This window comes from Gouania willdenowi, chromosome 11 (genome assembly GCF_900634775.1).
Source record: "Gouania willdenowi chromosome 11, fGouWil2.1, whole genome shotgun sequence".
NCBI classification, from domain to species: Eukaryota; Metazoa; Chordata; class Actinopteri; order Blenniiformes; family Gobiesocidae; genus Gouania; species Gouania willdenowi.
The window spans coordinates 14,769,385-14,783,681 of NC_041054.1; the positions used below are offsets into that span (position 1 = coordinate 14,769,385).

At 37.7% G+C, this 14,297-nt stretch overlaps 1 protein-coding gene across 1 annotated transcript in view; it reads right to left on the reverse strand.

The window, feature by feature from the left end:
• Positions 1-14,297, reverse strand: part of calcr (calcitonin receptor) — a 57,495-nt gene that overhangs the window by 17,592 nt on the left and 25,606 nt on the right. Inside the window, 14 exon segments of the mRNA XM_028461474.1 lie at positions 2,317-2,408; positions 3,793-3,905; positions 3,990-4,100; positions 4,188-4,353; positions 5,936-6,048; positions 6,719-6,829; positions 6,929-6,998; positions 7,109-7,221; positions 7,311-7,421; positions 7,525-7,639; positions 7,714-7,799; positions 10,268-10,375; positions 10,552-10,696; positions 13,851-13,923. Of these exon segments, the coding sequence (XP_028317275.1) occupies positions 2,317-2,408; positions 3,793-3,905; positions 3,990-4,100; positions 4,188-4,353; positions 5,936-6,048; positions 6,719-6,829; positions 6,929-6,998; positions 7,109-7,221; positions 7,311-7,421; positions 7,525-7,639; positions 7,714-7,799; positions 10,268-10,375; positions 10,552-10,696; positions 13,851-13,898 (1,502 nt within the window). The 5' untranslated portion in view covers positions 13,899-13,923.

Genomic DNA, 14,297 nt, shown 5'->3' on the forward strand with positions numbered 1-14,297 from the left:
CAGATTCTTCTGAAAGTCACACATCTGGAGCTCATAATGTGGAGGACTGCAGTATTTTAAGTGCTCGAGCTGTAAATACATCAAGATAAAGCTAAAGGTAAACATTGGTGCTCTATAAAACTGTTGAAGGCTTTGTGTGATGGCTCACAGATGGACTGTATGAAGTGCTTTATAGCTGAGTTAGGAGCAGGTCAGAGGGCTTGTAGTCATTCACCTGCCCTGAACTTGGCCTCGGGATTTATGAGTGTGTTTAAAAGTTTGCAGCAGCCGAGCACGCTGATGACCTCTCACATGGTTCTGGCTAGTGACTGGGTTAGGAGGTAAGCAGCTTTCAGCCCACTGTGATACATCACTGCAGCAGACGACTGCAGGGCCAACATAGCAACCGCTCAAGAAACCCGAGGAGTATTTCCTTCAACAGGGTTGGGGTCGATTGCATTCTTCAGTTAAAATTATGTTTCAATTACCCATGTTTAATTACGATCACAGTGACCAGCGTTTTTTTAAATTACAATTATTTTGTATCCTCAGAAAGTCTATTGCAATTACTCAAGTTAAAATACAATTAATCACAATCACTGAGCCTGAAATAAAACACCTCTTGTGTGTTAGCTTTCTGTTAACAGGTTCAAAATAATCTGTAAAATACACTAAAAACAAATATATATCATCTAATTTCTTTCCTATCAATTGGTTACCTTCTTAGGCTTCCTAAATCAATGAAAATATAGGTTTTAATATTTTTGGTGTGGGCGTCTGAGCCTTTTTTATGTTAGTGTACACCTAGATTTCAATTTATTTTGAATGGTAAAATGTGGGAAAGCTTGATAGGAAACATATTTTAATAATTGTTAACAACATTGTTACATACACAAGGTTGGAGACTAGGTAGAGTGTCTTTAAGAAGAAGATGTTGTTTTATGTATCTGTCGACACTTATAATGTTGCTGTTGTTGTGCTATATTTATTTATTCAGTTAGATTTCCGTGTTTTGTCTGGGTTTGGAGATGTGTGGCATGGGGTGGGGGGTGGGGGGTGGGCAGGATGTAGGGAACTTGGGTGGAAAAGGAAAAAAAAAAACATGTTGTGTATTGTCGACCATGCATTGTGAGTATTAAAAGCAATACAAATAATAATAATAATAATAATAATAATAATAATAATAATAATAATTGTTGTAGAACTGTACAGTTTTGCGTTTCATGGCAATTAAAATAATCTAAACTCAATTACAAATTTTATTATGACTATGGCAGCAACAGATTTTTTAAAATACAATTACGCCATAATTGTAATTTATCAATTACACGATTGCAATTTTAACTGACGCCAACCCTGTCTTTCAAAGCTCAATTTGACTTAGTTTCAGAAAGTAACTTAAATCTCACGGAGAAGAAAACCTCATCGTTTCTGCACAACTACACATCGTCTCCCCTCGTTTTTTTTTTTTTTTTTCTGTCATCATCTAGTCTTGTCTAATTGAATTTAAACAGAATTCTCACCTGAGTGCACACTCCTTTTTCCTCAGTAATTATGCACTACATTGGGATTAACCTATGCACTGAGGTGCACGGAGCTCCTGTTCAGGGGATGAACATCTCAGCCACCAAGAGCAGAATTTAAATATCCATGAAATGAAGTTGGCATGAAATTGGCATTGGTTACGTTGGGGATTAGTTAAACCGAGTGAAGCTCTATTGAGAACAATGACCAGGGAGGAGAACAGTTTTCACCTCAGTGGTTTAGACTGATTTATGAACAAGCTGATGGAATCATTGCTCCACTCTGTAACGCTACTTTAAAATACACAAATCCTAATAGTAAGTATGTGCTATTTGAGGGTTGATTTACAGAGTAATATTTTTGGGGGCGTCTAAATTCTTGTTAGATCTACTTCAAAAAAATAAAAAACCAAAAAAAAAATTGTTTAAAGCCGCTTCATACTAAACTTGTTATGGCTCATAGATCAATAAATCAAAGAACATTTGCTTGAAAGATGTAAAATGTTAAAGTGCCACTCGAAAGTATGAGTTCATCTCCACTGTTTCCGAAAACGTCAAACACTATTGGAATCTTCAAAAACATTGCATTATGGGATGTGGAGTTGGTTATAGCTCTGCTTGATTATAGAAAAAATAATCGAAATCACGATGAGTCAACGATTATTTGTCAACCAAAAAGTTATTCGTTTGTTATACTAAAAAAAGAGCTTGATTTTGCGTTAATAGTTGCGATCGCGAAATCCTGTAGCGACTGATTTATGGACCTACAGAGATGATTCAAGTGTAGGACAGGTTTGTGGTATAGAATTCATACCTGAAGTAGAAGAAGATAGCCAGAGAGATAAGCAGGGAGGCAATGGACAGAGCGTGACCCACAATGGCCATGTAAAACAGGATGTACGCCGACTGTAAGGAGATCACAGAGAAATGTAAGAATAATGTTTCTGAGACGAAATAAGGTTCTAAAGTTTTATTATGGCGCATATGTAAAAAACAGAAAAGAAAACAAACAGCGCTTAATATGAAACAGGAGGTATTTTTCTAAAGCAAAGAATATTCATCTGATCTCTAATATAAATCACAAAACCTTACTTTTCTGTTTGCGTTCGAAGGAAAAAAAAAAACACTTCCAATAGCCTTTGTCTTCCACACGCACACACTTGTATAGGAATGTGAAATGCTGACTAAGAAATTAACAACTACTAAATTATGTTAAGAAAATAAGTAGCGCTCTAACTAACTAAATACATAACAAAATGTGGTGTTAACCAATCATAGGGGTTGTAATGTACTGTTGGCAAATAGCTAAGAAAAAAAAGTTAGTTTTGTATTGCTTGTGTCCTTTTTGGTGAAATACTTGAATGAGCTCATGATCTATTTTTGCATGATGCGGATTTGTCCAGCAGAATTTCTAGTGCCTAAAGCTGTTGGTGCTAAAAGGTTAGTTAATGTGCTGATGTCCAAACGGGGCTATTAGAAGCCTGCTGCCTGAGGTCCAATGCTTGATGGTTTTAATAGATGCTGTCTGTTTGACTCAGGGCCATACTTTCCCTGTGTGCATGACATTAGTCAGTTCATTACCAGGAGCAAGTGATTATTACGACTTTGGACAAAAAATGTATAGTGCAATTTAACAGTTGTCATATTCAGTATTTTTTTAAGTTAGACTTATAATAATAAACTAGTTTGACTGTAATATTTTACAATATTATCTTGTACATCCTCTTAAAAGTCAGTTTTGTTTCCGTGGTATATGCTAGTACCTTTTAAGTGGCGCACTAAAGGCAAATGATCATGGGGTAGAATAGATGCTGCACAATTTGTATAATCAGCAATGCATGTATGATATAAAACTAGGCCTGCACAATTAATCAAATTTTGGTTGCCACAATTAAATTAACCCGATCGTCAGCAATTCTTACATTTGAAATATGGACTCTGTACTCTGTAATAGTGTATTCATTCAGTTAGTCTTTGGTGCTTTTTGAAGTATTTAGTTGATTTGTATTTTTTAATTTTTTATTATAATTCTTATTTAAAGTGTCATTTTGCTCTGTAAACTGTACACATATAGTTTTTTTTTTTTTAAAGTAGTGTTATAAAAACAGTGATTTTTTTTCCCTAACATGATAAATAATTGTGAATATAATAGTAATTACAAAATTGATTTAAAAAAAATTCTGCTTTACCCCCTAAAAAAACATTCTGAGGAAGCTAAAACTAAATTCCTAAAAGCTAATATTAAAAGCTGTGTATGGACTGTGATTATATTGTATTTTAAATGGGATACCTTCAGCTTGGCTTTGGTGTTTTCATTGCACAGGGTGTAGTTGGACCAGGTTCTGTTGGTATCTGGATGGCGGAACCATTGACCGTCTTCCCCACAATACTTCACTGCCTTTTCTAAAAATACAAAAAACAATGGTTAGATTCCGTTAGCTTTAGAAAATGGCTTCCTCACAGCATTAAGACAGAAATAGACGGAACCTGTGGGGTCAAAATCATCAAAATAGTTTGGACAGTTTTGGAAGGTGTAGGTTCCCGATGGAGTGTCATCCCAGCACAGCCAGCCATCCCAATTTCGACTGCAGTAGGGACCTGTAAGAATCAATTGCAACACAGTGTTATATTCAGATGTTTATTGTCCAGGTAGACACTGTGAGTTTCAGACGACAGCGTCAATACCTGATTTGTCGTACGGTGGATCTCGATTCATCTTCTCGAAGCATTTGTACTGGCTGTCGAGGATTTTTTTCCTCCCTATTTCCTGCTCCTCCCGATTAACAGCAGAACTGCCTGTGGCCTCGATGATGGACGCATCTTCTGAGTCTAGGGAAAACTGGGCGGCGGCCTTGATTTTAGCAAAGCCAGGATTGAAAACACACATGCAGGGAGATTATTAATGACCAAAAAGACAATAAATCACACCTAAATATGTCAATCATAAAAAAATAGCAATTCAATGGAGCAGACATGTAGCAGTACTCGTAAATGGATATAACAAATGCATTGGAATGATTTACATATAATAGGTATGAACTAGGGATGTAACGATTCACTCAACTCCCGATACGATTCGATTCACGATACTGGGTTCACGATACGATTCTCTCGCGATTTATTTTACATTTTTTGGGGGAAAAAACTAGAAAATACTGTATTATTTTCCTTTTATTTTTAATTGTAAAAGAATCCCTTGATAAACTATTCAAAACAATGCAATTTAACTAAAAATAAATCTTGAATGAAATAAATAAAGGAATAATACAAATGAAGAAGAAGCTTATCAATTTCAATTCTGGTTCTATAGTAAACAATACAAAACTGCATAATAGTTTTTTTTTTTTTTTTTAAGTGCAACTGAAAATGTATTTTATGCCTTAACAATTGGACTTTTAAAGAAAAAAAACCCGTCATTGCACTGATTTACGTCAGATATTTGTTTGGACAAGCAGAGGGCGCTGGTAACCCAGTGGTCGGTTGGCATGGAGCTAATGTAGCAGTGAAGAAGAGATGCTATGTTAGCAGACAGAGCTAATAGAAAAACTTGACTTTTACAGATATTCACGTAACATTACAGATATTCTTTCGGTGCTAAAGGGGCAAGGAATAATTTATTAACATGTAAGAGTAGAAGGCAGCCAAAAAGAAAATAGTAGCAGATTCCGCCGCCGGTACACTGCTGGACAAGAGAGGGATAAATATAGAGCGCCCTCTGCTGTTTAAAAAAAGTACGGCGATTCAATTTTCAAAGTATCGATGTCAATCGTGATACCTATGAATCGATTTTTAACTGCCTTACGATTAATCGTACATCCCTAGCATGAACATGATATAAGTTTTATATTATCGGTAGGATGATCCATGAGACAATACAATGGAGCAGTGTTTCTCAAATGGGGGTGCGCGACGGCACTACAGGGGGTATTTGAGAGAGAGAGAGGAGAAAATTACAATTGAAAGCATTAAAAAAGGTTTTGTAATGTTTATTTTTTTGTTCAAAACGATAGTCATACTAAATATTATCAGCAACTCACAAAACAGCAAGAAACACGCACAAAATAAGATAAAAAATATGCTAAATAATAAAAAATAAAACCCAAAACACACAAAATGATGATGTAAATGATCTTGATTAGAACTGAAAATACAAAGGTCAGTCTTCCTACATCAGGAGGGAGATGGCAGGAGATTATAAAAACTATAGAAATAAATCTATTCAGAAAGCACTGAATACTGTTTTTTTTGCACTTATTAACACAGTTAGATTCTTTAAAATGTTATCACTCATTCATTCCATTATTATGCTCTATAGTTGTTTTTATAGAATTCGGAGCAAAATGTGTTAGTCGGACATAAGGGGGTACTTGGATTCAAAAGAGAAACTATTGCAGTTGGAAAAATAACCACACTTTTACCATATTTTTCTTTACCTTTAACCTCTCACTTGGGTTGACTGTACATTGGGTATAGTTGCTCCATGTCTTGTTGCTCGCTGGTTGATGAAACCACTCTCCATCCTCTCCACAATACCTGGTTGCCTTTTCTGAAAAGAACCATTATAAAATGATGAAAGGGTGACAGTAAACCACTTGCCTGGTAACCCCTAAATTGCATCCTTCACCCGAGATCTGTTACCTTAAAAACAACTAGTCACCGGGAGCTTGCCCCTGATTTGATCTATCTACTACCAGGAGGAATGAGGTGAATTAAGACAAATGGCCTTCTTGGCTAATATTTTGTTGCCACCTCTTGGCAGACAATTGCATTTGCTGCTTCCTCCGCCGATGTTAAGTACTACACCAAGGTCACCATATAATGCCCATTGAGGCACTTTTTCTACTTTGGACAAGGTCGGTGCAAAAGCACAAAATATCTACATGGAAACTATAAAACATTTAGACCTATGATTGTCTTGTTTATTTGCACACAGCCCAACATCTTCAGAATGCTTCACACACAACTAAGCATAAAAACATACTCTTTCCGCAAGGTCTGGACAAGGTTTATTTAGCCAAAGGTCAAGGTCTGCATGTACTGTATGTATATGACTAGATCTTGAACATGGTTGCATAATCTATATTATACTGTAATTGTATATGGCATGCAAACACAAATGTCTGAGTCTTGCGAGTTGGTTGCAACAGACAATCAAAACACACAAACTACAATGAGACACGTTTATTTAGACGGTGCTCATGATTCTGACGACTTACCGGTCGGTTCAAACTCGTTAAAAAAGTCGGGGCAATTCTGTGATGCGTAAGTTCCAGCTGGAGTATCGTCCCAACACAACCATCCATCCCAGTTACGGCTGCAGTACAGACCTACAGCAGTGACACCCAACAAATAATGTTAAGTGACACCTCTGAGAACTACATGTCATTGTATTGACCAACATCAGGCAAGGGTTTTCATTAACATACCTGCTTTGTTAGACGGAGGGTCCAGGGACATTTTCTGAAGACATTTGTGCTCGTTGTCAAACATCATCATCTGCTTTGGGAAAAACATCAATGCATTTTACTGATGAGCAAACAATTACCCAAATGTATGTCATAAATTTGTCAAGGAGAAGAGAACGGTTCACCATGCTGGCATCGTACCCTCAGCTTTTTCTCGTGTGTTGCCGTACAGAGTGTAAAGTTTGTCCACAGTTTGTTACTCTCTGGATGATGAAACCACTGCCCATCTGCTTCACAGTACTTTGTCACCATTTCTAAAGGTAAATGATAATTTGACAAGTGACTAAGTGTAATGATGCATAATATTATGTTGGACCATAAACAGAATCGGAGAAAGGCTCACCTGTTGGGTCAAAGTCTTCATGATCATTGGGGCAGTTTTGGGAAGCATAGGTTTCTGCTGGAGTGTCGTCCCAGCAAAGCCATCCATCCCAAATGCGGCTGCAATACAGCCCTAAGAGACAGGTTACCACAGGCATTTTATTATGTATTGAACATTTGGAGGCAAATACTTCATAAGTGGTTGACTAGCATATGTCGTTGACCAGTAAAGATACCTGTTTTATTATAAGGTGGGTCATTTTTCATTTTCTCTAAGCAGTTCTTTTGATTTTGAAGAATCATACTTCTTGTGTTGACGAGTGAAGTATCTGTGGATGGCTCTATGAAATACTACAAGTACAAGATTTTGGTCAATTCAAAGCTTACAGAAATCTTTACAAGCTTGCTTAAATTCCTGCAAATACCTGTGATTTGTCCTCGAAGGCTCGCTGGCAATCAGAGCCCGCCTGGACCCAATTACCTAATTCATCACAATATTTCGTCACTTTTTCTGTAAAGAAAGAGAAAAATGAGTCATTAGCAGCTTGACAGTAGCGCAGCATCTATCAAAACTGAATGAAAACTTCTTCAGCAGCTAGTGCATTACTCACTAGCACAGACTACTACTTCTGTTTGTTTAGTGGAAAGTGCAGGAGAGAATGTATGATTTGGCCGTGTCCTTCAGTGTCTTTCATTTGACGTATGCTGACTCAGTCCTAACACTCAAGTCTAAATTGAAATTTTTGACATTACCAAACAAATGGAAAATTCCACCTTTGGAATACGTTTCTGGCAAATGCTCAAATGTCAGTTATGAAACCACATGCAAGGAGAACTAGGAACGGGCTAAGGTTGACAGATAAAAGGTTTCTGGCAACAACACCTGCAGCCTGGATGTCTTCTCTAAAAGCTCATCAACTGCTCAACAGCCTTTTGTAAATGTACGTCTGCCCCAAGACCGAGCACAGCCGCAATAGCGTCGGCTCTCAAAGAGCTATATAACGACATGGTTAGCATCACAGCCATTTCAGTATCAGCCATCTCCTACAAAAACACTGTCTTTCATTTATTTTCTCTCTCACAATCTATCTCAGTGAATCCAGCTTCCCTATCTTTTTTCTAATTCGTCCTTTCTTTTCTCCTTCCTGTCTACACGGGCATAATCTTTCTCTCCGTTCTTGCACTCACCTCCCTCATTCCATCATATTAAATCTCTTCAATCAGTCACGACTTGCCTCTGGATCTGCAGAATATTAGGCCTTACTTTACTTATTCAATCACCATCTTGGAGCTAAGGATGCAGCGATCCAAACAGAGACCCCACGCAATTAACGCTTACCATAATTATAAATGTTTTCATATTGTAGGGCTTGTCTCATAATATGGGCTCAGAGATGGCCGCTGGCCAAATAATCAACATAATAAATGTTTATTACCAGCCCACACTGACCCAGTTTCTGGGGTCCAAAAAAGCAACTCTGATTAGTTTGACAGGCCACAGAAATGGTGGTTCTTCTATTAGCAACAAGCAACTTCTATTAATTAACAATTGATATGCAAAGCATAAAAAGTATATGAACAGTCGTAGGCAATCTACAGTACATACAGAGCCTTTTGTTTTGCATCAGGAATGAAGGTCTTCAAATATGACAGTTTTAACTGCGCTTCCTTGAAGTCATTTGAGGGGAACAATAATGGGATATTACCAGGTACTTCGGTTTCCTCTCAGAGAACAAGAATTTAGATTGTTGGAGTGGAAGTCAGTGTCTATGAATGTATTTATTCAAATTTGGATCTAAATTCACCCTAACAAAAACTCACAGTCTCAATTCTGGTCAAGGACGACTCTACTGTGTCTCCCTCCCTTAAAGGCACCGTGCCGCCGCACTCCTCTCCCTGCTGCTGGATGTTGGCCGGAGGCCCAGCGCTTGGCCCTCCTCGCCGCGTCAGAGGCACTCCCCCCTACTCCCTGGCCTTGCCGCCATAATCAGCCCCCTTCGCCGGGGGTCGGCGCGGTGGTCGGGGCAGATGGGAGACGGGCAACCCGGCGCGTGAGGGGTGGTGTCCAGCACCGGGCGGAAGGTGGATTGGCAGAGGGGGCCGGGGCTCGGCTGCGGCTTTTAAAACTCCTAAGAAGCAGTTTTAAACTTTTTGCTATGACCAGGAGTCGAACAGGTTGAAAAATACTAGCAAAAGCCTTAGCCCAATGAGCATATCAGAGCCTGTGGTCACGTGACTGCTGTAAAGTGATACGTTCTCCAGGCATTCTCCAGGTGACATGACCTAACCAAAGACAGTCCATCTCTCTAAACTTACATAGGCTGTATTTCAAGAGGGAAGACCCGCTCGGAGCATTGATACTGTCAAGCGCTGTATATTGGCCTGAGAAATCATTTAAAATAACTCATATGGGTCAACTCTTTAGGTCAAAAAGTCTGCAGTGTGCCTTTAAGGTGAAGAGTAAATGGGCTTCACTTACATAACACTTATCACTAGATGAGAAATCTCATGGCCCATGCATCAATAACTTAACAGACATTGATTCGGGTCGATCCAATAGTGAAATCAGGGATTGATTAATACAATTTCCTTGTTTTTGGATTCACTCAAAAAACTTAAGTGATTCATAATTTGCAATGTCACTGCCTTATACCTCACAGATGTGCTTAAACACACCCCCACCCACACTCATAGGTTATCTCCATCCTCCAATGTTCTGTGCCATCTGCCTGCCTATCCATTAATGAACCGAGAGCTTTCAATCACGATGTCCTCCATCTCTGAAACTTTTAACTTCCAGACATTCATCCGGAGACCTAGAACGCTATCTCCTTTCATTTTCTCTGAAACCAAGACAGCACCCATCTGTTCACTTTATCTTAGTTCAGCTGAGCACTTTAGTTTGATGTTATTCATCGGACTCTCCTGGCACCTCTGTATTTGTTGTTCAGATGTGATAAAGAAGCTGGAACTTCTTACCAGTTGGTTTAAGGTCAGGATGATGGGGACAGTTTTGTGTTACAGATGTCCCGACCGGGGTCTCGCTCCAGCACAAGGAACCATCCCACATAGGAGCACAGAAAACTCCTTTAGAAAGAGAACATGTAGTTTAATCTGTCATCCAATAAGTCCTCTTACAGGACTACAAATACAAAGCTTCTCCGATCATCCTTAACTACACTATTGAGTGCATCGTCATCTCTTTATTCAGTTTTACATCAGTTTTAACACATATCAGTCTGATACATTTTTGTGTGTCTCACCAGTTTGGTTATGTGGGTCGTTATTTGCGGGAAGCTTGAGACATTGGTTTTGATCCAGCTGCAGCACCTGCTCATCTTGCCTGTCCCTAAGTCCAGGGCTGAGCGACAGGTTAGTGATTGGTTCATTGGCAGCTGATTCGTGGCCCTGAAGGGACAATTAGACAAAAGGTGGACATAAGGAGAAATCATGATATAGAAGTAATGTTCCCTCTAGAAAGTTGGAATTTTACATTTTTATCACATAGATTGGCAAATTGCTAATGTTTCCATCAGAGGTGTAAAGAGTGCTGATATATCCTACTCACGGGATCTGTATCAAATAAAAGGTTTGTCAGAATGTACAATTTAAAAAAAAAACAAATGAAATAACAAAAAAAAATTATCAGACTCTAAGTATAGATACATTTATGAACTCTAAAACTGAGAAAATACCCAGCATTCAATGCTGTTTTGGCGCAGTTTAATCTGATTGGTCGGCTAGGATGTGATGCATTTGATTGTTGTCTAGTCATTTCATTTTTGGTAGTTTCAAAATGTCCGTTGATTATTTTAAAACAGAAAACAATAATTTACTCAGTAACAGTTGTCTGCAGAAATGTAACTAATTACTTCTTTTAAAATGTACTTAAGTGCAAATAAAATTGCTGATTTAGAAACATACTCAAAAAAGTACAAGTATTCATAAAAGTAACTCAATTACATGAGTACGTGAAATCCATTACTTTCACATCTGGTTTCCATACCTTCCATTTAAACTTAGCATGGTAGAAATCTGCATCGGTTGTATGGTTGTAGTTTAGTTGTAGTTTGTTGTAGTTGTAGTTATATGTATCAGTATCAGTGGAAACTGTATTTGATTTTCCTTTTAGATGATTATCACTTGAATAAATCTCCTGTTTAACAATATTCCTATTGTTTTTAATCATGGGCTTTCATCTGGAAAAATCTGGTTATGCTAATTGAGCAGGTCTTCCTTTTGTTGGGACGTCTCTCCCTGTTTTCTTTGCAGAAAGACTTTCATTACATGAGTGCCATGCATGTGTGTTGAGAATTAAACATGTATTTAAGGACATTATACATCTTGGCAGGCATTTTTTCCCCCCAGACCTCCAATTATATTTTAGCAGCAAACCCCTGCCCCCCTGGCAGAAAACAGAAACACGACTCGGTGAGAACATCCGTCTTACCTCACTGACAAAGTACACAAGTTAGTTAGAAATTAGATGTTACATGTAGCAGTTTAGCAGCCGTACATATGATGTCACTCCAAGCATTGAAGTAAATGACGTCATACATACGACCACCAGGCCACCACCAGTATCCACAGCTGAGCTGGCGCTCATGCTGGCAGCTGATCGTCGATCATTCTGGGCCATCACGGGAAAAAAAAGAAACCCCACTTAGATTATTGCACACAGCAGCACAGGGCACTAGCACAAGTCATAACAATGGCCATTAATAAATCCACTGTCAGAATCAAACTGAAGAAATTAAAACTGAAAACTCTCATTCACGGCGATAAGAATTAAACACAGTGGCTTTTTTTTTTTTTGATCAAACTCAACAATAGGATTTTTTTTTTGAGGCTGTGAAAGCTTTAATAAAAATGGCCCAATATTTTATGTTGGTTAATTGCTGCCTCAGAAGATTTAGAGCTAGAGGATCTTAAATGCTATTCATTACAGACCCCTCAACAAATTCATTACTTAGTCCCCAGTGTGTCACCTCTACATTATTTAGACAGTTGACTGAAAATTACAGGAGTACCATTAAGCAAGTTGGTGCGATTTTCCAAACAATGGGACCCTAGTGAGTGTAACAGATTTCTCCTTAAAGGCAGTGCATTTACACTTTGACCTACTGTAGAAAATCAGGCCAAGGAATCAGCATTACTGTTGTTCATATAAAACTCAGCGTCATTAGCTACTAATGAGATTCATGCATATGCATGCATATGTTACAGTGATCATGATTCAACAGGGAATTATACTTGATCTGGTTAAATTTAATTTATTATGGGGAAAATGTACGTGATTAATTGAGTTTGCTCTACTTTATTTGAAACAATCAATTCATCCACAAATCAAAATAAAAAATGATTTAATTGTTATTCAAGAGGCAAATCTGGATTCATAATCCAGTAACACATACACACAAAGTATGTGTATGCAGTAATATATGTGATTGTTTTGTTTTTGTTGGTTTTTTTCTGGAGGAAATCCATCTGCATCAAATCTTTTGTTTATTGTAATATTGTTTTTTTTGTTTCATTGCACTTGTTCGAAATAAAACAGTATATCATCAATAGTCTTCGGACTACTACAATCTATTACACTTTACCAGTTAATCCTAATAGAGTCATTAAAATTTAACATGTTAAGCTCTAGCAAATCTTAACTTGAGGCGAACTCTAGGCTAGCTACAGTTCTGCTGGGTCTCTGTTTTGAGGGCACCTGGCGGCTCATGGGGCCCCATGCATTTACATAGTCCGACTATAGCCAGAAACGCCTTGGCACCCAATCAGAGTCAAGAAGGTGTCGAACTTCAACATTTTTTTTCTTTTTGTTAGAACACAAAAAGAAAAAAGCCCGACTTAAATGAGCCACATTCATTTGTACGTCATTAAATATTTCTTGTAACACATGACATGCACATTACTCCTGAAAAATCACCAACATATAAGGGGTTTCAGTCCTTTTTTCTTTCCACTGACGCATCCTGTGTAATAATTTGCCAAAGCTATGGTGCATGGCACAATACACAATTTTTAAAAAACATTTTTTTCACCAAGGTTGACTCAACTTGAATAGACCAAAGATAAATGCAGGTATTCAACTTAAATGCAAACAAGAACATGTATTTACATTTAAATGTGATTTCATATTTAAATGTGATTTCATATTTTAACAAAGCACAAGCATTAACATGTCTGCTTGCCACAAAAATCCAAGATTGTAAGTCATTTATATAAATAAAATTGTTATCAGTTACATTAACCTGACAGTCAAACCTAATTAAAGGACATTATTGTGCTTTTAAAAGGTTAATGTAAAGATGTATTGATAAAAAGAACAATATATCATTTGTCAGTGTAGGGCTGTGTAATTCAATAACAATTTCAATTATTACACGATTACAAAAATAAAATAATCGAGAAAAAAAATGCCCTATGTCAGTGCACATCTGTTCCATACAGAATAAATCTTACAATACAAGAGTCACGTACAGCCGATATCATTGAAAAACTAAAAAGCATGGCTTACTTTATAATGTTATTTTCAAAGAATGTGAAGGCTTACCACGAAAAGAAAGCAAAGAATCCAGGGAAAGCTGCCTGCTGGCCACATGTTGTTCTCTTTCAAACCACCTAACCTGCAGAAGCACAGAAGATTAACACTTTAAACCCAAAATTGTTGGTACTTGTAAAGTGACAGAACAAAGAATTAATGCATTTTGACAGGAATACTATGACGTTTGCTTTAATAATCCTCAGTATAGAGAAAAACACCCTCGAACAGTGTTTTAATGTTGTTTTTTTCCTTATGGTAAAACTGACAGTCTGATGAAAAGTGTTGGTGGTCATTGATCTTAATGTCATTTTAAATCCTAGGTAACCGAGTGCAATTGAGATTAGCAATTCCTTCATCTCTCTTTACTTTGGCTTAAAGAGTCACCGTTAAAGGCTCTGCAGTTCTAACAGCTACACAGCTCACTGTTTGTTCTCCTCACAGTGAACAGTCTGCTCA